The sequence below is a fragment of the Pollachius pollachius genome (genome assembly GCF_949987615.1).
Source record: "Pollachius pollachius genome assembly, chromosome: 4".
NCBI classification, from domain to species: domain Eukaryota; kingdom Metazoa; phylum Chordata; class Actinopteri; order Gadiformes; family Gadidae; genus Pollachius; species Pollachius pollachius.
The window spans coordinates 33331510-33354014 of NC_136937.1; the positions used below are offsets into that span (position 1 = coordinate 33331510).

At 44.6% G+C, this 22505-nt stretch overlaps 2 protein-coding genes across 35 annotated transcripts in view; both read left to right on the top strand.

The window, feature by feature from the left end:
- LOC307074318 (uncharacterized protein) overlaps window positions 1–3992 on the top strand; it is a 128070-nt gene extending 124078 nt beyond the window's left edge. For all 33 annotated transcript variants that reach the window (XM_079734393.1, XM_079734368.1, XM_079734372.1 and 30 more), the window contains one exon: window positions 2223–3992. In XM_079734393.1, the coding sequence (XP_079590519.1) occupies window positions 2223–2821 (599 nt within the window). In that variant the 3' untranslated portion in view covers window positions 2822–3992. The remainder of the gene's footprint in view (window positions 1–2222) is intronic.
- An 815-nt stretch (window positions 3993–4807) lies between these two features.
- The window catches only part of LOC307074323 (protein NLRC3-like), a 270634-nt gene continuing 252936 nt past the window's right edge, over window positions 4808–22505 (top strand). Inside the window, exon 1 of one of the 2 annotated variants that reach the window (XM_079734412.1) lies at window positions 4808–4945. The gene's annotated coding sequence lies outside the window, so the exon portion shown is untranslated. Of the gene's footprint in view, window positions 4946–14979; window positions 15072–22505 lie in introns of those variants that run through there. The other variant, XM_079734413.1, reaches the window with a different exon arrangement.

Here is a 22505-nt window from a genome sequence, read left to right on the forward strand (position 1 = left end):
AGACCCACTAGTCGCTGACTCGCTGACAGTTCGTTCGTATGCTGTTCTAGGACTGAGTCTAGGACGCTCTCGTTGAATTTTAGTCAATGAGAGACAGAAATCAACAGGTTTAATGGGGAAAAAACAAATGGGCTTAGTCAGTGAGCTATCTATTATTGACATTGGCCATCTGTTGCATGGACGTATTTAAAGGATGCATTGTACATATTTATAATTCGAAATTCGTCCCAGCCTTTATACCACATTTTTCACAACCTACCAGCTCTCGTTGTGAAGACTACTCACCGCGCAATTCGTTTCCATGGAAATCGCGACAGTATACTTTCAACATAAAGTGTACATATTTATCATTTGAAATTCGTCCCAGCCTTTATACCAGAAACTCTAGAGTCTATAGTGTAGCGACCCTGGGACATTTAAAGAGTTTGTGTGTTATGTGTTGCATTGTATTTCGTTGTCCGTTATGCCAGTTGTTCTCTGTGCATGGATTGGATGTTCTTCTTGTCAATCAGTGTGGGGGGCGAATCATCAGGTCAGCTGGGGGAGGGCCTTGGGAGAACAGGAGGGTGGGGGCTTGCACGTTGAAGGGACCGGGTTGGGGGGTTGCCCAGGTAACCGGTTGTTGTTAGTGTGGCTTTTTGCCGTTGGTTACGGGTTTCAGTGACCTGGTTTGTCACCGGCGAGGTCATTACAATAGCGTATAACTGCGTTGTCTGATGACAGTTTAATGCATTTTTCACAATTAACCAGCTCTCGTTTTGAAGGCAGTGTTCATTTTGGCAGCTAGATTTAGTCTTTGGCTGCACAGGGTTCTGTTTATGGGAGCCTAAAACACCCGGGACACCCACCATCATTGCTAAATCAAGCCTATTATTTTGCTGATATGTCAAACATCCAATAATCAACTACACCCCCCATCCCGCTGCGTTTGGTTAAAGTTGTAATGTTGACGTATGAGAATGAGAATGAGGGAGGCGCTGAGTCTGAGCCGTTCATTCCATGATTCTACCGGAAACTCGACTGAACCGGAAACTCGACTGAACGAACGAACGAACTAACGAACGAGGGGCTGAGTTTGACTGACTCAGAGAACCGTGTATGATTCGATTCACCGCTACCGGAAACTCGACTGAACGAACGAACGAACGATTCGCGAACGACTCCTCTTGGCGAACTGAATGACGCGAACTGGTTCGTGGAAACGAATCAATAAATCCATCTCTAGGCACGGTGCGCGCCACCAAAAAATTTTATACATTTAATTTCCTTTGTGCACACGGCACGCGCCAGCGGCGCCACACAGAACATTGATACATTTACTTCAGAAAACTTGTCTGTGTGTGTAGATGCAAACTCGAGTTTGCCTGTCCACCAACCAAGTTCATTTGTATCGAGGAGTACTCGAGTAATCGATTCCTCACGCCCATCCCTAATAGGTATTTAGTGTATGCTACACATGAACCTCCTATGCGATGGCGCAATTTGATTCGTTCGCTATTCCCCACTATTCACGGAGCCTGAGGTGTAGAATTACTTTAGTATATACTACACGAATAATTGTTAAATATAGCTATGTTTCCCTGTGTTCATGTATGTCTGGTATGTTTGTGTAAGTGTGTGTATGTATGTGTACATGTCTGTGTATAATATGTATGAACCAGTTCTATGGTACCGACAGTTGGTTTACAGCCTGTATGTGAGCTCCGCTGGTTCAGTCTGTGGTTTACACAGGTGGATTACATTGGATGTATAGTGGAACTTTTTAAAGTCTAATATCTTGAAAAGTATGTTGAATAAAGCTTAGATTTTTCAGAGGAGCAATATGTTCATCATGCTGAACTTTTTGATGTATAATATTTGCATAGGTAAAAAAATATTGCGGGAGTAGATTCAGTTTATACATCTTTTTAGGCTTCAATGTTTTGACTGGGACAGCCACTCACACACACATGGGATTTGCATTTAGGTTTAACTTAAATTATCTTATAAACAATATGCACTACCATTTCTAAAGCTATAGCAAACTAGTCCTATAACTATAGTAGCTCTGATATTATTTAGACTTTCTAAATTAATGTTTGTAGAGTAGATGAACGTGAAACAGGAAGAAGAATAATGCAAGCACTAGTGATGATGATGATAATGATGATGATGATGATGATGTTGATGATGATGATGATGAAGAACGGTTCAGCAGCTCATCATGTGTTGTTCTCCCTCAGATGCCTGTGAACTCACCCTGGACCCCAACATGGCCCACAGACGACTCTCTCTGTCTGAGGACAACAGGAAGGTGACACTGGTTGGAGAGGACCAGTCGTATCCGGATCACCCAGAGAGATTTGACCTCTGGCCCCAGGTGTTGGGTAGAGAGGCTCTGACTGGCCGCTGTTACTGGGAGGTAGAGAGGGAAGGAGATGTTGTTATAGGAGTGACATACAGAGGAATCACAAGGAGAGGACGGGGTTATGACAGCCTGCTTGGAGGGAACAACAAGTCCTGGAGTCTTCATTGTCATGGTGGTCGTTACTCTGCCCGGTACAACGGTAGGAGAACAGTCCTCCCTCTCCCCTCCGCTGGCTCCACCAGAGTAGGAGTGTATCTGGACCGGCCTGCTGGCTCTCTGTCCTTCTACAGAGTGTCCCCAGGTGGAGGAGGGCCCTCAGACACACTGACACACCTCCACACCTTCTGGTCCTCCTTCACCCAGGAGGACCTCCTCCCTGGGGTCGGGGTGGGGCCCTCCCCGGGTCCTAAGGGCCTTGGGCTTTTGAACCTTTGGCTAAAGCTCGGCTCCTCAGTGTCTCTGTGTCCGTTATAGACACACGCAAGCACGCACGCGCACACACACACGCGCACACACACACGCACCCACGCGCACACGCGTGCACACACAAACACACGCACCCACGCGCACACGCGCATACACACACAGACACTGAAGGGGGTGAGGGGGGTTATGGCCTGGTGGCTCATTGTCTCTGTGTCAGTTATAGTCTCTCTCTCTCTCTCTCTCTCTCTCTCTCTCTCTCCGAGTCTATGGACGCACATGAACACGCACGCATATAGAAACACACACACACACACACACACACACATATATATGAACAAACACACACACATGTATATATGAACACACACACACACACACACATATATGAACACACACACACGTACATGAACACACACGCATGTGCGCACACACATGCATATATATACACTCAAATATACACACAGACACACGCGTGCAAACGCAAGCACACATGCACACATGCATATATAAACGCACGCGCAACTGCCTGCCCACACCACACACACATTTATAATCAGACATACACGTACGCACACAAAGCCACACACGTATATGAACACACACACACGCAGATATGAACAAACACACACACACACGCAGATATGAACACACAAACACGCTCGCAGATATGAACACCAACACACAGATATGCATATGTTAACACACACACACAGGGACTAAGCACACATGTATATATAAACACACACACACACACACACACACACAGAGAACACTAACATGTATATATGAACACACACACACACACTGTGTTTTACTGATTTAAATTGTACTGTCATGTACTCAACTATAATCCCAGTGCTACACTTCTGAAAGTTGATCTTGATAAACCATGAAAGGAAGAGACTTTGAAGATCTTCCTTAAGGTTAACTAAGCAGGTTTTACAAAGACTATATTTCTAATGGCAAATGTATTTTAATTATTGATTGATGTTTAATCTTAACATGTTCATACTACAATATTGTGTATATTTTCAGAAGTTTCGATATGTAGATTGGCGAACACAGAGCTTTTGTTTCGTTGACGGATGTCACAATCTCTGCGTTCGCCAATCTACTGATCGAGTCTTAAAAACAAGATGGCGTCGACGGGTGAACTACCGATGGTAATGTGTGTATAAAATGTCCTTTTTAATAAACAATCTGTACACTTACAAAGCTATCAATGCCTTGTTTTATATGTTAAGACCCTTACCTTAGATGAGCGCATATGAGCTCATCTAATGTTCAATCCTCACCATAAGAGCCCCGAGGTTAGGCTGCTATGGCTGGGGAGAGACAGATGCATGGGAGGGTAGGGTTAGGTGTTGTGGGAGCTGGGCCCTGGCCCTACAAGGGTCCGGGTCTGGGTCTGGTGGGGCCGGGTCCTGGTCCGGGAGAGCTAGCTCCTTGTCTGGGGGGGCCGGGTGCTTGGGTCACACTGTGATGGCTCCACTGTCTCCCAGAGGTCCTGGGTCCAGAGTCTGGGGGTTCTGTTGGGCCCGATGCTTTCTTATGATCAACATGTAAGAAGGATCCCAAGAACCGCCTTCTCTCATCTGAGAGACATTGCTCAAGTCAGACCAAAGTGAACCGCAGCGGAAGCGGAGACGCCCTCCCACCCATCGTCAGCACTAGATGGCGTAATGCGCTGATCTCTGGTTTAACCAACTCACCACGAAAAGACCCCAGCTTGTGCAGAACGCCGCCGCTCGACTCCCAACTCGTGGGTGTGGGTGGGTGATTGTGTGTGTGTGAGTGTGTGTGTGTGTTTGTGAGTGTTAGTGTGTGTGTGTGTGTGTGTGTGTGTGCGTGTGCATGTTCCCGCGTGTTTGCATGTGTGTGTGCATCAGTGTGTGCGTGTGTGAGGTCTCAAACCTTCTCTTTACATAAAATTGCGTGATGCCAGATGAGTGACATCGCTTCCTCCCTGAGACGTTCAAACAACTTCCTCATCTGAACTTCATTCTTCCTCATTGAGCGGCCATGAAGACCAATCTTTCTCTAGATCCGCTCTAATCCCTTTCACCTGATTAACTTGTTTTGGGAACACTTCAACCTCCGTTTCTTCCCTTTCAATTATATTTTTATTACTTTATACCGTATCAGGCGCATTTTAATCCCGGAATAGATAAGGTAAGGTATGTTTACTACTGACAGTTTACTACCGTTTATATTGTCTTTAGGTTACTGGTATATAATAATGATCAACCAGTTTACTACCGTTTATATTGTCTTTAGGTTATTGGTATATAATAATGAACAACCAGTTTACTACCGTTTATATTGTCTTTAGGTTACTGGTATATAATAATGAGTTTACTGTAGAGGACACAAGGTTAGTTCATGTTTCACTGCTTTTCTAACCCGTGTGGTAAATTGAACACTGCTTACACACGCCTTCAATATTCAAGTGATTCGTTTGTCTTGATGCTACTCCAAATTAAAAGAAGGAAGTGACAGAAGTCATTTGAATGTGCTGATCACATTCAATCACAAGTTAAAAATGTGTGCGTATCGACTACGACGCTGAAGTTGGCCTCCGATTCGAACCATCTGATTCGGCAGTTAGGTAAAGGTTAAGGGATTCTTAACGAGCGGCATGGAGCGACTGATTCTTCGTCGTTTAACCTCTTCAGTCGCGGTAAAGCGGCTTTATTTGGTCTACATTATCTGAGAGAGTCTAAACAGTCTTTAAAACACAGTTTACAATTTATGTAACCTTTATTTGATTAGTTTAAATACCAAAAAGGGGAGATTTCGCTGTTTTTTTTGCATCTGGACCATTTTAGAACTAGTCCTGATTAAAAACCACTACACCTAGACTCTTCAAATCTGGACTAGATTATCACAGTGAGGCTATACATTATATAAAACATAGTTTCAGATTTGTGAAACCTTTTCCCTATTTGTGAAAATGCAATAAAGACACATTTAAACGCTTTATTGTGGTCCAGACCGCATTAGTTCAGTTATGATAGAACATATGGTTTTAGGGGGACTTATTTAGGCCTATATTGCTGAATAAATCTTCGATCATAAAACCTCTTGTCCTTCAACTCAGTTCGAGTTTTGCTTGTTGAACCATTTGTAGCTTACAGACAAATATAATGTCTAGGAAACGCAGCTTTGACTTCAACAGCAGACGTCACTTCCATCAACCCCTTGATTGTAGTGATTTCTGTGGACACAATCACGCACACACAGTACACACACAGCTCAGACACAGTACACACACACACACACAGTACACACACAGTACATACATAGTTCACGCACCCACAATACTCAGACAGTGCACACACAGTACGCACCAGTACACACACACACACACACACACACACACACACACACACAGTACACAGTCAGTACACACACACACATCCTGTGTACTTATACTCATACTGAGCTAGTATCCTGTGTACTTATACTCAGTCTGAGCCAGTATCCTGTGTACTTATGTGACCGGTTGATTCTGCGTTGTGTTTTTTTAAATGAAAGACGTGACCCGCGATCTCTGTCCGGACTCGGGAACTCCGACGTCCATTTATTGGTTGCTCTCTCTCTCTCTCTCTCTCTCTTCCCAAGGGAACCAGAACAAAGGGACATACATACAATATTATAACAAAATGATTGAAATCAAAGAAATAAAAGAAATAAAAGACATACCTGAAGATAAACATGAAAAAACAGCTTCCTCTTAGAAGTGACCTTGACAGAACTCCAACTCCTCTACGAAGCACACAGAGGGGGAGGGGAACTAGCATGACTACACGAAGGTCAGGTGTATGCTAGCTCACCGCAACAAAATACAAAGTTCCCCAAAACACTGAAATCTGCATGGATATTTAAACCAGACTTCAATTGAACAATGTTTAATCAAAATAACTAATATAAAGAATGATAAACTATAAGATGGTCAACGATTTGATCATAAAATAAATGTACACATCTCTTCCCAAGGGAACCAGAACAAAGGGAAGAGGGCAAGGGGGCACGGGAAACTTATGGGGTTCTCAGGAATGTGGGCGGGAGCACAGAAGGAGGAGGAGCCAAATCAAAGCACAAAATCAAATAGAAAGGGGCACATAAGGGGGCATAGAAAGCTACACTTCAGGTAATAAAACAAAACTGTAAGGCAATTTTGTGTAATTATAAAGTAAGAGATATGACACCCTGTTACACTCACCCCCCAGAATTACACAAACATTTGAGCCATAAATAAAACTTGTCCAGACCGGACTGTAAACTGACCACAAGATAACCAAGACTTCGGCAATATTTGCCACCCAATAAAGAGTTAAGAGTACCCAGAGGTTAGCTAAGCCCCTGTGAACACTATAGACAACGTGAAGTGCCATTTACACTACACATACTTAGGCCATGCTCGGACCGGTCAAATAAAATAAAATAAATAAATACAAACAATAATAATTCACTCGCCATGGGTAATACCAGGAGGCACCTGTCACATAAGCTCAAACATGGACTACAGTGGATACTGGCCGAACACCCAGAACCGTTTCCAGTTGTGCCATGGACTCTATGAACCTAAAGACTGGCTTGATAACTCTCCCAAACCTTGAAGTGTGGCGATCACTTGTCTGAGAACTCTGAGGATGAGTTTCAATTACCGGAGAGACATGGGGCTCAGAGGAGGGGGATGACAACGGAGTACCAGCACCAGCAAGCCCATCCAATGCAGGAGAGACCATCTGAATAGGTAAGTCACAACTGCCAGTGGCATCCTCATCCCTGACTGGGGACTGTTCATGGACCCACGAGGCTGTACGGTCATCGTTACCCTCACTGACCCAGGAGAGCGAATCAGCCATAGTGGGATCAACTGCACCACAGTCTGTCTCAATCGCTGACGCCTCACACTCAGGTAAGTTTGACATGGGGCAGCCATCATTCACACTGCCGACGCCCAGGGTATCCAGACTCTCATCCAAGGGGAGGAAGCTGACCTGGAGCAGGAGATTCCGGTGCACCACCCTCTCATGTCCGACTCGATCCCTGATCTTATAGATGTGGAGAGAAGGCTTGGAGGCCACAACCGTGTGAACAACCGGCTCCCATTTGTCAGCAAGCTTACGCTTTCCTTTGCCACCCTTGTTTGCCACAAGAACCTGGTCACCGACGGAGAGAGGCAGACCCTTGACCTTTTTGTTATACTGGTCAGACTGGTGTTTCTGCTCAATAACAGAGTTCTTCTGAGCCAGGAGCATAGCAGAGTGGAGGTCGCTCACCAGAGACTTCACATAGGCATCATAGTCACAGACTGTCTCGTCACGGAGGACATTCTTGAATAGGAGGTCAACCGGCAGCCGAGGGACCCTCCCAAACATCAAATAGAATGGCGCAAAGCCAGTTGTCTCATGCGCCGTACAATTATAGACAAATGTCATCGTCTGGACCATTTGGGGCCACTTCGGTTTGGATCTGGGAGGGAGAGACCGTAGCATGTTGCCCAGAGTGCGGTTGAACCTCTCTGTGCCGCCGTTCCCCATGGGATGGTAGGGGGAGGTCCGAGACTTGTTGACACCAGCCAGCTCCAGAAGTTCAGCGATGAGCTCGCTCTCAAAGTTCGCACCCTGGTCAGAGTGGAGACGCTGAGGGAAGCGATAGACACAGAAGAAGTTGTCCCAGAGCTTCTTCGCCACCTTCCTCGCCGTCTGGTCCTGGCAGGGGAAAGCATGTGCTAATTTGGTGAAGTGGTCAGTGACCACCAGCACATCCACAGACTTGTTGTTACTATCCTCGGCTGACCAGAAGTCAATACACACTAGCTCCAGAGGAGCAGTGGTCTTAATGCTCTCCAAAGGGGCTCTTGCTGCGGGCTCCGGGGTTTTGCTGAGAACACATCTGTGGCAGTTACGGACATGATTGCGTACATCCTTCTCTATATCACAGCAGAAGAACCTTTGACGGGCGAGAGAGAGAGAGAACGAGGCTGACCCTGGTGACCAGCCAGGTCATGAAAACCAGACAATGCCTGTGGCTTCAGGGACCCAGGCAGGATATATTGGAACCTCTTGTGTTTTGTCAGTGGATCCCTGGTAACCCTGTAGAGGACTCCATGCAGTATAGTGAGTTCCTCCCACTGTTTCAGAACCCTCAGAGTGCACTGGCTCTCGTTGCAGCGCTCACGCCCGGAGGGCCTGCGCTTCCTATCTACATAGCAGAATACTCTCGAAATGACCGAATCCTGTTGCTGATGGTTTTGCAGGTCTGCCAGTGAGAGAGAGGAGAACAAATCCTGGCCAGGAGGGATCAACGAGTTCAAGCGGTCATTCATAGAAGCAGCCCTCTGCATCAGTGCTGAGTCCCAGTCATCACAAGAGGAGAGGAGAGAGGAGACATCATCCTCTGACATGGACACATCGACGGAAGCACAAGGAGCAACGCCCCCTAATGACTGAGGCTGACATGTCAGGCGGAATGAATCCTGCACACATCCCTCCCCCACTTCACACACCTGTTCTAGCAGCCCGGAGTACGGCTCAGTCAGAAGACGTTGGCTCAGAGGCTTCACAAAGGGGTCTCTGCTGAGGGCATCAGCCACCACATTCAGTTTCCCTGGAACATGCTTGATCTCGAAGGAGTATGGTGCAAGCTTAGAGACCCAGCGCTGCTCGCAGGCGTCTAGCTTCGGCTTGGTCATGATATACGTGAGAGGATTGTTATCAGTCCAGACAGTGAACTTGTGACCTTTGAGCCAGTGGCTGAACTTGTCACACACAGACCACTTCAGAGCCAAGAATTCCAGTCGATGGGCAGGATAATTTGCTTGGCTGCGACTGAGGGACTTGCTGGCAAATGCTATGGGCCTGGCCTTTACCTCGCCAGCAGGAACTTGCGAAAGGACTGCACCTAGGCCATCCAATGAAGCATCGGTGGAGAGGATGAATGGCCTGTCGAAGTCTGGGTGAGCCAACACCACACAATTGAGGAGCACACTCTTCAAATCATCAAACGCCTTCTCACAGACAGGGGTCCGGTCCTGCGGATTCAGCTCATGGAAGGTGCCAGCTCTCCTGGTACCACCAGTGCCACTGCCCTTGCGTTTCTGGCCCGCTGTCAGGGCAAAGAGGGGCTTTGCGATGGAGGAACACCCAGGGATGAAGTGTTGGTAGTACAGGACCATTCCGAGGAAGGATCTCACCCGCTTCTGTGATGGTGTGCAGCCATCAGCTTTCATCAGATCTTCCCTACTGAAGCCAGAGATGACTCTGATTTTCTCCTGGTCAACTGAGACGCCACTGCTGTCCACCATATGGCCAAGAAATTTCACAGACCTCCTTAGAAAGTGACACTTCTTTTGAGCCAGCTTCAGATTGTTGGCCCTCAGCCGGGAGAAGACCTCCTCCAGACGTCTCAGGGTCTCGCCTTCAGAGGGGGCAACGACCAGCAGGTCATCCAGGTAACAAAGGAGGCTGGAGAAGTTCAGGTCCCCGAAGATGCTAAGCATCATCCGCATGAAGGATGCTGGACTGTTGCACAGGCCCTGGGGGAGCCTATTGTATTCATACAGGCCCAGAGGTGTCGTAAAGGCTGTGAATCTCCTGTCAGACTCATGGAGAGGGACGTTGTAGAACCCTGATGTCAGATCCATGGTACTGAAAAAGGCATTTCCCCCAAGGGCGGCAAGGCAGTCAGCCTGATGGGGCAGTGGGTGGGCGTCCTTGACGGTCTTGGCATTGAGCAAGCGAAAGTCAGTGCAGATTCTCAGGTCCCCGTTTTTCTTCCATACCATGACTAGTGGAGAGGCGTACTCACTCAGAGACTTGCTGATGATACCTTTCATCTCCATCTCAGACAGTACTTCTCTCAGGTGGTGGTAATGAGCAGGAGGGACTCTACGGTAGGGCAGTCGGAAGGGGCGGTCGTCGGAAAGGTGGATACGGTGGACGAAGTCCTTTGCCTCCCCACAGTCTAGCTTGCCCTTGGAAAAGACATCCTGAAACGTTAATAACAGCTCAGCCAGCTCCTTCTTCCAATTAGCAGACACTTCACAGCCATCAACGTCTATGTCTGCTAACCCATGATCCTTCAGCAGCTGCACAGGATCAGGCATGGATCTCGGAGGAGTAGGAGAACCAGAGACGTCAGACTGTGTCTCGCACAGACCTTGAGTGATGGGCAGATCCTCAACAGCCAGACAGGGAGAGACATCAGCCAGCTTGGCATTGCGGCGGAGCGTCACAGGGCTGTGTGTGGGGTTCAGGACCTTGACAGGAACCCAACGATCCCCCCACATGGGTGTCACAAGACGCCCCACCAGGATATTCTTTGGGGTCGACCGCGCCGAGGTGGGCTCCACGATCACAGTGCTCCCTGGAGACACAGGAGAGTTGCACGGCAACTTCCCCCAGACCACATATTCCTGCTGAGGAAGGAGAGTGACAGCCTGTCTCAGCCTCACAGTGCCTATTTTACTTGGCAGCTCAGGGCCCGACCACCGTGAAACGCAGCTCAGGAGCTGGAGGAACTGCTCACACTCTGGGTCACTGATACTGGAGGAGATGAGCTCCCAATACCTCTCAGTGGACTTCATCTCCTGTATGATAGGTCTGATTACATTGCTCCCAAGGATGAGCTCATCTTTCTGTCCAGGAACAACAAATGTCGGCACAATGAATTTAAAACCATAGACATCAACATCCAGATCGTAGATACACTTTGGCCGTGTAGTGAGGCCACCACAACCGATCAGCACCACATTACCAGGCACAGGATGAGAACAAGGGAGAACACCGGCAGCTCTCAGTTTGGATTCTGCCTCTTCATTAAGCGTGCATGACATGCTGCCTGAATCTAACATTCCTTTCAATATAGACTGGCCACTGACTGACACTGGAGCATAAAACAACTCACTAGCTCCGTCCACTCTCTGCGACCCTACCATTATGACTGTCTTGTCTTCAGGAAGCTGGCTGCAACTATTTACATAGATAGATTGCAAATCTCGTTCTCCAATGAGGGTGACACCATCATTGCCCACGCTACCCCTCTCTCTACGTGGGCTGGCTAGTTTAAAGGTGTACTGGAAGGATGGCTCGTCGACACAGCTGGGGATTGGGAGGCATTGGGACATTCATGCCTGAAGTGGCCAGGTCTGAAGCAGTTGAGACACAGCCTATGAAACCTGCAGTGCGCATTGGTTGTGTGATCCCGAGAGCTACATACTCTACACAGAGAACTCTGCTGATTCTGTGAGCGGGCGTTCTGACGAGGCCCCCTCTGACCAGTGGCAAGAGAAGCAGTACACATAGAGAGGACTCTGTCAAACATTGCGACCACCTGCTGAGGAACAAGCTCAACAACAGAGGGACTGGCAGTGATGGGAACAGGGACAGTAGCTGGGGGAGGGTAGAGGGGGGACACAGGAGGGGACTGGGGCGAGTTCATTATCATGTGGGCTGACTGAGGCTGGCAATGGGCAGAGACAGGAGTGATAGTAGAGACAGGATGAGGCAGTGGTTGGTATATCACTGAAGGGGCCTGATGTGGTTCACTATGCTGGGGACGATGAGAAGACACAGCCACAGGGCTCTGGCTGCACACTGACACATTCACTGCATGTTGGGCATGAGCTGCATTTCTCCTCAGACTCGTCATGTGACTATCTAGCCTCTCCTGAACCTCCGCTGCGGTCCACAGTTCAGGGGACTTCAACTTAAATGACATGGCGAGACTGGGGTCAGAGCAGTGGGTAATGAACATCATGGCCACCTCAGTACTGGGGTCCTCAACGCCCTTTCCATGCCTACGGAGGCACTCATCAGCAACATCAACAGCCTTGTTAAGGCGGATCCAGTAATCCATCATGTCCTCACCAGCCCTCGGGGCAGTGCTGTAAAAGTCTTTCATAGGGAGGCTCGAGAACGTAAGCTCGCTGAAGTTGCGCTTTAGTACGTCAAATACAGCTTGTGGGAACTCACTAGAGCCTAACTCAGGGTGGCTGCGAAGAGACACCTTCACCACATCTCTCGCTTTACCAGTCAGTCTTGCCATAATCAAATCAACCACCTCGGTGTGCGTACTGCACTTCATCCTACTCAGATAACACCTCATCCTGTCCTCCCATTCATGAATGGAGGACGCATCTGTGTGGTCACCCCTGAAGTATGGTGGGGCTTTAGGGTCTGACTGCACAATCACCTTCAGCTGGGATGGATCAGTATGGCCAAGGGATTGGTGGCTCGAGGACTGGGACAGAGTACTACCGGGCTGGTGCATGGTGTTGAGGCTGGCTATAATGCTATTGCCTATCTGTTTGGCCAAATCAGCTACTAGGCCACCCAACGACTCTATGGTAACAACCTGGGCAGGCTGAGGGGCTGAGGTGCCATGGGCGTAGAGCTGGCGGCGGGACCTACTGGTAAACTAAACCCTGACTGGTCAACAGAGTACTCTTGATTACCAGGGGCTACTGGCCTACCCCTCCCAAAACCAAACGGAATGACCCTCTGGCTCCTACCCAACCCAAAAGTGACATCACGCTCAACAGCGCCCTGACCAGCCAAAATATTTTCACTGAAAGAATCCCCACTGGACATCTTACAGAACGAGAAATGTGACACTCTAACAAAAACAGAAAATAATAGTCTTGGGGACTAAAACACCTGCACAAAACACAAAGTAACATAAAAACCACCTCTACAAGTACAAAGACCCTTCCCCAATACACACAGTAAGAGAGAGACTAAACCTTTACATTTACATACACATTGAAACACCACAAAACACTCCCAAAGAATAACCCCAATGTAAAACAGAAGGCATTAAAAAAAAAAAAATATATATATATATATATATATATATATATATATACGGAGAGGAGCCGATTGGAGATAGAGCCGAGCAGCAGAGAAGGGCAGGCAACGGCAGGCGTACCCCGGCGACCAGGCAAGCGATGATGATCGGCGATCCGACGGGTCAAACGGCACCAAGTGTGACCGGTTGATTCTGCGTTGTGTTTTTTTAAATGAAAGACGTGACCCGCGATCTCTGTCCGGACTCGGGAACTCCGACGTCCATTTATTGGTTGCTCTCTCTCTCTCTCTCTCTTCCCAAGGGAACCAGAACAAAGGGACATACATACAATATTATAACAAAATGATTGAAATCAACGAAATAAAAGACATACCTGAAGATAAACATGAAAAAACAGCTTCCTCTTAGAAGTGACCTTGACAGAACTCCAACTCCTCTACGAAGCACACAGAGGGGGAGGGGAACTAGCATGACTACACGAAGGTCAGGTGTATGCTAGCTCACCGCAACAAAATACAAAGTTCCCCAAAACACTGAAATCTGCATGGATATTTAAACCAGACTTCAATTGAACAATGTATAATCAAAATAACTAAAATAAAGAATGATAAACTATAAGATGGTCAACGATTTGATCATAAAATAAATGTACACACCTCTTCCCAAGGGAACCAGAACAAAGGGAAGAGGGCAAGGGGGCACGGGAAACTTATGGGGTTCTCAGGAATGTGGGCGGGAGCACAGAAGGAGGAGGAGCCAAATCAAAGCACAAAATCAAATAGAAAGGGGCACATAAGGGGGCATAGAAAGCTACACTTCAGGTTATAAAACAAAACTGCAAGGCAATTTTGTGTAATTATAAAGTAAGAGATATGACACCCTGTTACACTTATACTCATACTGAGCCAGTATTCTGTGTACTTATACTCATACTGAGCCAGTATCCTGTGTACTTATTCCACTACTTAGCCAGTATCCTGTGTACTTATACTCATACTGAGCCAGTATCCTGTGTACTTATACTCATACTGAGCTAGTATCCTGTGTACTTATACTCATAATGAGCCAGTATCCTGTGTACTTATACTCATACTGAGCCAGTATCCGGTGTACTTATTCCTCTTAATCTCTCTTTTGCTCTACTTTTGACTCTTGAGCTGCTGTTGTGTGTGTGTGTGTGTGTGTGTGTGTGTGTGTGTGTGTGTGTGTGTTTGTGTGTGTGCGTGTGTGTGTGTGTGTGTGTGTGTGTGTGCACGCTTCGTGGCTTCGTTTTCCCCGCAAACACGTGACGTTCACTGAGCGTGGCTGCTCCTTGACTTCCTCATCTAACTGTCTGTCGCAGCGAGCAGCCCTTCTTCCTCCGCTTTTAAAACCTTTCACCTGATTTACTTGTTTTATAAAGACTTCCGTTTCTTCCCTTACATTTATACTTTTACAACTTTATACCGTATGGACGCATTTTAATCCTGGAGTAGATAAGGTAAGGTAGGTCGACAGTTCACTAGCGTTTATATTGTCTTTGGGTTGCTGGAGTATAATGATCAACCAGTTTACTACCGTTTATATTGTCTTTAGGTTACTGGTATATAATAATGATCAACCAGTTTACTACCGTTTATATTGTCTTTAGGTTACTGGTATATAATAATGATCAACCAGTGTACTACCGTTTATATTGTCTTTAGGTTACTGGTATATAATAATGAGTTTACTGTAGAGAACACAAGGTTAGTTCATGTTTCACTGCTTTTCTAACCCGTGTGGTAAATTGAACACTGCTTACACACGCCTTCAATATTCAAGTGATTCGTTTGTCTTGATGCTACTGCAAATTAAAAGCAGGAAGTGACAGAAGTCATTTGAATGTGCTGATCACATTCAATCACAAGTTTTAAAAATGTGTGCGTATCGACTACGACTCTGAAGTTGGCCTCCGATTCGAACCATCTGATTCGGCAGTTAGGTAAAGGTTAAGGGATTCTTAACGAGCGGCATGGAGCGACTGATTCTTCGTCGTTTAACCTCTTCAGTCGCGGTAAAGCGGCTTTAATTGGTCTAGATTATCTAAGAGAGTCTAAACAGTCTTTAAAACACAGTTTACAATTTATGTAAACTTTATTTGATTAGTTTAAATACCGAAAAGGGGAGATTTCGCTGCTTTTTTTTGCATCTGGACCATTTTAGAACTAGTCCTGATTGAAAACCACTACACCTAGACTCTTCCAATCTGGACTAGATTATCACAGTGAGGCTATACATTATAAAACATAGTTTCAGATTTGTGAAACCTTTTCCCTATTTGTGAAAATGCAATAAAGACACATTTAAACGCTTTATTGTGGTCCAGACCGCATTAGTTCAGTTATAATAGAACATATGGTTTTAGGGGGACTTATTTAGGCCTATATTGCTAAATAAATCTTCGATCATAAAACCTCTTGTCCTTCAACTCAGTTCGAGTTTTGCTTGTTGAACCATTTGTAGCTTACAGACAAATATAATGTCTAGGAAACGCAGCTTTGACTTCAACAGCAGACGTCACTTCCATCAACCCCTTGATTGTAGTGATTTCTGTGGACACAATCACGCACACACAGTACACACACACAGTACACACAGAGTACACACACAGTACACACACACACAGTTCAAACACAGTACACACAGTACACACGCAGTACACACACAGTACACACAGTACACACACAGCTCAGACACAGTACACACACACACACACAGTACGCACACAATACCTACATAGTTCACGCTAGGGCTGGGCGATATGGCCTCTAAATGATATCGCGATATTATTTTGCTATATCGCGATACACAATATATATCTCGATATTTTGACATTTCCTCTAAAGCACTTAAAAATGCTTGATTTAACCCTTTGATGCATAGTCACACCAGTATGATGATTCTAGTAGTCCCTGCAACATATGTCTGCATTAAACATTCTTATTTATACTGTATTCATTAGAGGTTTCTATTAGAACAATTTTAAACTTGTGTGCAAAAGGGGTAAATCACAACGAAGTTAAATTTAACAAAACAGTTTTTATTCAAGGCAATTGCAAAATGCACATAAGCTTTTAGCAGCTGGTAAATGAAAATAAATAATGCCATCTGACCATATGACATTCTCCCAATCCTGTTCTGGATCATCCAAATGCTCTCTAGCAAACTTCAAACGGGCCCGGACATGCACTGGCTTTAGCAGGGGGACACGTCTGGCACTGCAGGATTTGAGTCCCTGGCGGCGTAGTGTGTTAGTGATGGTAGCCTTTGTTACTTTGGTCCCAGCTCTCTGGAGGTCATTCACTAGGTCCCCCCGTGTGGTTCTGGGATTTTTGTTCACCGTTCTTGTGATCATTTTGACCCCACAGGGTGAGATCTTGCGTGGAGCCCCAGATCGAGGGAGATTATCAGTGGTCTTGTATGTATTCCATTTCCTAATAATTGCTCCCACAGTTGATTTCTTCACACCAAGCTGCTTACCTATTGCAGATTCAGACTTCCCAGCCTGGTGCAGGTCTACAATTGTGTTTCTGGTGTCCTTTGACAGCTCTTTGGTCTTGGTCATAGTGGAGTTTGGAGTGTGACTGTTTGAGGTTTTGGACAGGTGTCTTTTATACTGATAAGGAGTTCAAACAGGTGCCATTAATACAGGTAACAAGTGGAGGACAGATAATAAAACAAAACTGCAAGTCAATTTTGTGTATTTATAAAGTAAGAGATATGACACCCTGTTACACTTATACTCATACTGAGCCAGTATTCTGTGTACTTATACTCATACTGAGCCAGTATCCTGTGTACTTATTCCACTACTTAGCCAGTATCCTGTGTACTTATACTCATACTGAGCCAGTATCCTGTGTACTTATACTCATACTGAGCTAGTATCCTGTGTACTTATACTCATAATGAGCCAGTATCCTGTGTACTTATACTCATACTGAGCCAGTATCCGGTGTACTTATTCCTCTTAATCTCTCTTTTGCTCTACTTTTGACTCTTGAGCTGCTGTTGTGTGTGTGTGTGTGTGTTTGTGTGTGTGCGTGTGTGTGTGTGTGTGTGTGTGTGTGTGTGTGCGCGCTTCGTGGCTTCGTTTTCCCCGCAAACACGTGACGTTCACTGAGCGTGGCGGCTCCTTGACTTCCTCATCTAACAGTCTGTCGCAGCGAGCAGCCCTTCTTCCTCCGCTTTTAAAACCTTTCACCTGATTTACTTGTTTTATAAAGACTTTAACCTCCGTTTCTTCCCTTACATTTATACTTTTACAACTTTATACCGTATGGACGCATTTTAATCCTGGAGTAGATAAGGTAAGGTAGGTCGACAGTTCACTAGCGTTTATATTGTCTTTGGGTTGCTGGAGTATAATGATCAACCAGTTTACTACCGTTTATATTGTCTTTAGGTTACTGCTATATAATAATGATCAACCAGTTTACTACCGTTTATATTGTCTTTAGGTTACTGCTATATAATAATGATCAACCAGTTTACTAACGTTTATATTGTCTTTAGGTTACTGCTATATAATAATGATCAACCAGTTTACTACCGTTTATATTGTCTTTAGGTTACTGCTATATAATAATGATCAACCAGTTTACTACCGTTTATATTGTCTTTAGGTTACTGCTATATAATAATGATCAACCAGTTTACTACCGTTTATATTGTCTTTAGGTTACTGCTATATAATAATGATCAACCAGTTTACTACCGTTTATATTGTCTTTAGGTTACTGGTATATAATAATGATCAACCAGTTTACTACCGTTTATATTGTCATTAGGTTACTGGTATATAATAATGATCAACCAGTGTACTACCGTTTATATTGTCTTTAGGTTACTGGTATATAATAATGAGTTTACTGTAGAGGACACAAGGTTAGTTCATGTTTCACTGCTTTTCTAACCCGTGTGGTAAATTGAACACTGCTTACACACGCCTTCAATATTCAAGTGATTCGTTTGTCTTGATGCTACTGCAAATTAAAAGCAGGAAGTGACAGAAGTCATTTGAATGTGCTGATCAAATTCAATCACAAGTTAAAAATGTGTGCGTATCGACTACGACGCTGAAGTTGGCTTCCGATTCGAACCATCTGATTCGGCAGTTAGGTAAAGGTTAAGGGATTCTTAACGAGCGGCATGGAGCGACTGATTCTTCGTCGTTTAACCTCTTCAGTCGCGGTAAAGCGGCTTTAATTGGTCTAGATTATCTAAGAGAGTCTAAACAGTCTTTAAAACACAGTTTACAATTTATGTAACCTTTATTTGATTAGTTTAAATACCAAAAAGGGGAGATTTCGCTGCTTTTTTTTGCATCTGGACCATTTTAGAACTAGTCCTGATTGAAAACCACTACACCTAGACTCTTCAAATCTGGACTAGATTATCACAGTGAGGCTATACATTATAAAACATAATTTCAGATTTGTGAAACCTTTTCCCTATTTGTGAAAATGCAATAAAGACACATTTAAACGCTTTATTGTGGTCCAGACCGCATTAGTTCAGTTATAATAGAACTGATGGTTTTAGGGGGACTTATTTAGGCCTATATTGCTGAATAAATCTTCGATCATAAAACTTCTTGTCCTTCAACTCAGTTCGAGTTTTGCTTGTTGAACCATTTGTAGCTTACAGACAAATATAATGTCTAGGAAACGCAGCTTTGACTTCAACAGCAGACGTCACTTCCATCAACCCCTTGATTGTAGTGATTTCTGTGGACACAATCACGCACACACAGTACACACACACAGTACACACAGAGTACACACACAGTACACACACACACAGTTCAAACACAGTACACACAGTACACACGCAGTACACACAGCACACACACAGCTCAGACACAGTACACACACACACACACAGTACACACACAGTACCTACATAGTTCACGCTAGGGCTGGGCGATATGGCCTCTAAATGATATCGCGATATTATTTTGCTATATCGCGATACACAATATATATCTCGATATTTTGACATTTCCTCTAAAGCACTTAAAAATGCTTGATTTAACCCTTTGATGCATAGTCACACCAGTATGATGATTCTAGTAGTCCCTGCAACATATGTCTGCATTAAACATTCTTATTTATACTGTATTCATTAGAGGTTTCTATTAGAACAATTTTAAACTTGTGTGCAAAAGGGGTAAATCACAACGAAGTTAAATTTAACAAAACAGTTTTTATTCAAGGCAATTGCAAAATGCACATAAGCTTTTAGCAGCTGGTAAATGAAAATAAATAATGCCATCTGACCATATGACATTCTCCCAATCCTGTTCTGGATCATCCAAATGCTCTCTAGCAAACTTCAAACGGGCCCGGACATGCACTGGCTTTAGCAGGGGGACACGTCTGGCACTGCAGGATTTGAGTCCCTGGCGGCGTAGTGTGTTAGTGATGGTAGCCTTTGTTACTTTGGTCCCAGCTCTCTGGAGGTCATTCACTAGGTCCCCCCGTGTGGTTCTGGGATTTTTGTTCACCGTTCTTGTGATCATTTTGACCCCACAGGGTGAGATCTTGCGTGGAGCCCCAGATCGAGGGAGATTATCAGTGGTCTTGTATGTATTCCATTTCCTAATAATTGCTCCCACAGTTGATTTCTTCACACCAAGCTGCTAACCTATTGCAGATTCAGACTTCCCAGCCTGGTGCAGGTCTACAATTGTGTTTCTGATGTCCTTTGACAGCTCTTTGGTCTTGGTCATAGTGGAGTTTGGAGTGTGACTGTTTGAGGTTGTGGACAGGTGTCTTTTATACTGATAAGGAGTTCAAACAGGTGCCATTAATACAGGCAACAAGTGGAGGACAGATAATAAAACAAAACTGCAAGGCAATTTTGTGTAATTATAAAGTAAGAGATATGACACCCTGTTACACTTATACTCATACTGAGCCAGTATTCTGTGTACTTATACTCATACTGAGCCAGTATCCTGTGTACTTATTCCACTACTTAGCCAGTATCCTGTGTACTTATACTCATACTGAGCTAGTATCCTGTGTACTTATACTCATAATGAGCCAGTATCCTGTGTACTTATACTCATACTGAGCCAGTATCCGGTGTACTTATTCCTCTTAATCTCTCTTTTGCTCTACTTTTGACTCTTGAGCTGCTGTTGTGTGTGTGTGTGTGTGTGCGTGTGTGTGTGTGTGTGTGTGTGTGTGTGTGTGTGTGTGCGCGCTTCGTGGCTTCGTTTTCCCCGCAAACACGTGACGTTCACTGAGCGTGGCTGCTCCTTCACTTCCTCATCTAACTGTCTGTCGCAGTGAGCAGCCCTTCTTCCTCCGCTTTTAAAACCTTTCACCTGATTAACTTGTTTTATAAAGACTTTAACCTCCGTTTCTTCCCTTACATTTATACTTTTACAACTTTATACCGTATGGACGCATTTTAATCCTGGAGTAGATAAGGTAAGGTAGGTCGACAGTTCACTAGCGTTTATATTGTCTTTGGGTTGCTGGAGTATAATGATCAACCAGTTTACTACCGTTTATATTGTCTTTAGGTTACTGCTATATAATAATGATCAACCAGTTTACTACCGTTTATATTGTCTTTAGGTTACTGCTATATAATAATGATCAACCAGTTTACTACCGTTTATATTGTCTTTAGGTTACTGCTATATAATAATGATCAACCAGTTTACTACCGTTTATATTGTCATTAGGTTACTGGTATATAATAATGATCAACCAGTGTACTACCGTTTATATTGTCTTTAGGTTACTGGTATATAATAATGAGTTTACTGTAGAGGACACAAGGTTAGTTCATGTTTCACTGCTTTTCTAACCCGTGTGGTAAATTGAACACTGCTTACACACGCCTTCAATATTCAAGTGATTCGTTTGTCTGGATGCTACTGCAAATTAAAAGCAGGAAGTGACAGAAGTCATTTGAATGTGCTGATCACATTCAATCACAAGTTAAAAATGTGTGCGTATCGACTACGACGCTGAAGTTGGCCTCCGATTCGAACCATCTGATTCGGCAGTTAGGTAAAGGTTAAGGGATTCTTAACGAGCGGCATGGAGCGACTGATTCTTCGTCGTTTAACCTCTTCAGTCGCGGTAAAGCGGCTTTAATTGGTCTAGATTATCTAAGAGAGTCTAAACAGTCTTTAAAACACAGTTTACAATTTATGTAACCTTTATTTGATTAGTTTAAATACCAAAAAGGGGAGATTTCGCTGCTTTTTTTTGCATCTGGACCATTTTAGAACTAGTCCTGATTGAAAACCACTACACCTAGACTCTTCAAATCTGGACTAGATTATCACAGTGAGGCTATACATTATAAAACATAGTTTCAGATTTGTGAAACCTTTTCCCTATTTGTGAAAATGCAATAAAGACACATTTAAACGCTTTATTGTGGTCCAGACCGCATTAGTTCAGTTATAATAGAACATATGGTTTTAGGGGGACTTATTTAGGCCTATATTGCTAAATAAATCTTCGATCATAAAACCTCTTGTCCTTCAACTCAGTTCGAGTTTTGCTTGTTGAACCATTTGTAGCTTACAGACAAATATAATGTCTAGGAAACGCAGCTTTGACTTCAACAGCAGACGTCACTTCCATCAACCCCTTGATTGTAGTGATTTCTGTGGACACAATCACGCACACACAGTACACACACACAGTACACACAGAGTACACACACAGTACACACACACACAGTTCAAACACAGTACACACAGTACACACGCAGTACACACACAGTACACACAGTACACACACAGCTCAGACACAGTACACACACACACACACAGTACGCACACAGTACCTACATAGTTCACGCTAGGGCTGGGCGATATGGCCTCTAAATGATATCGCGATATTATTTTGCTATATCG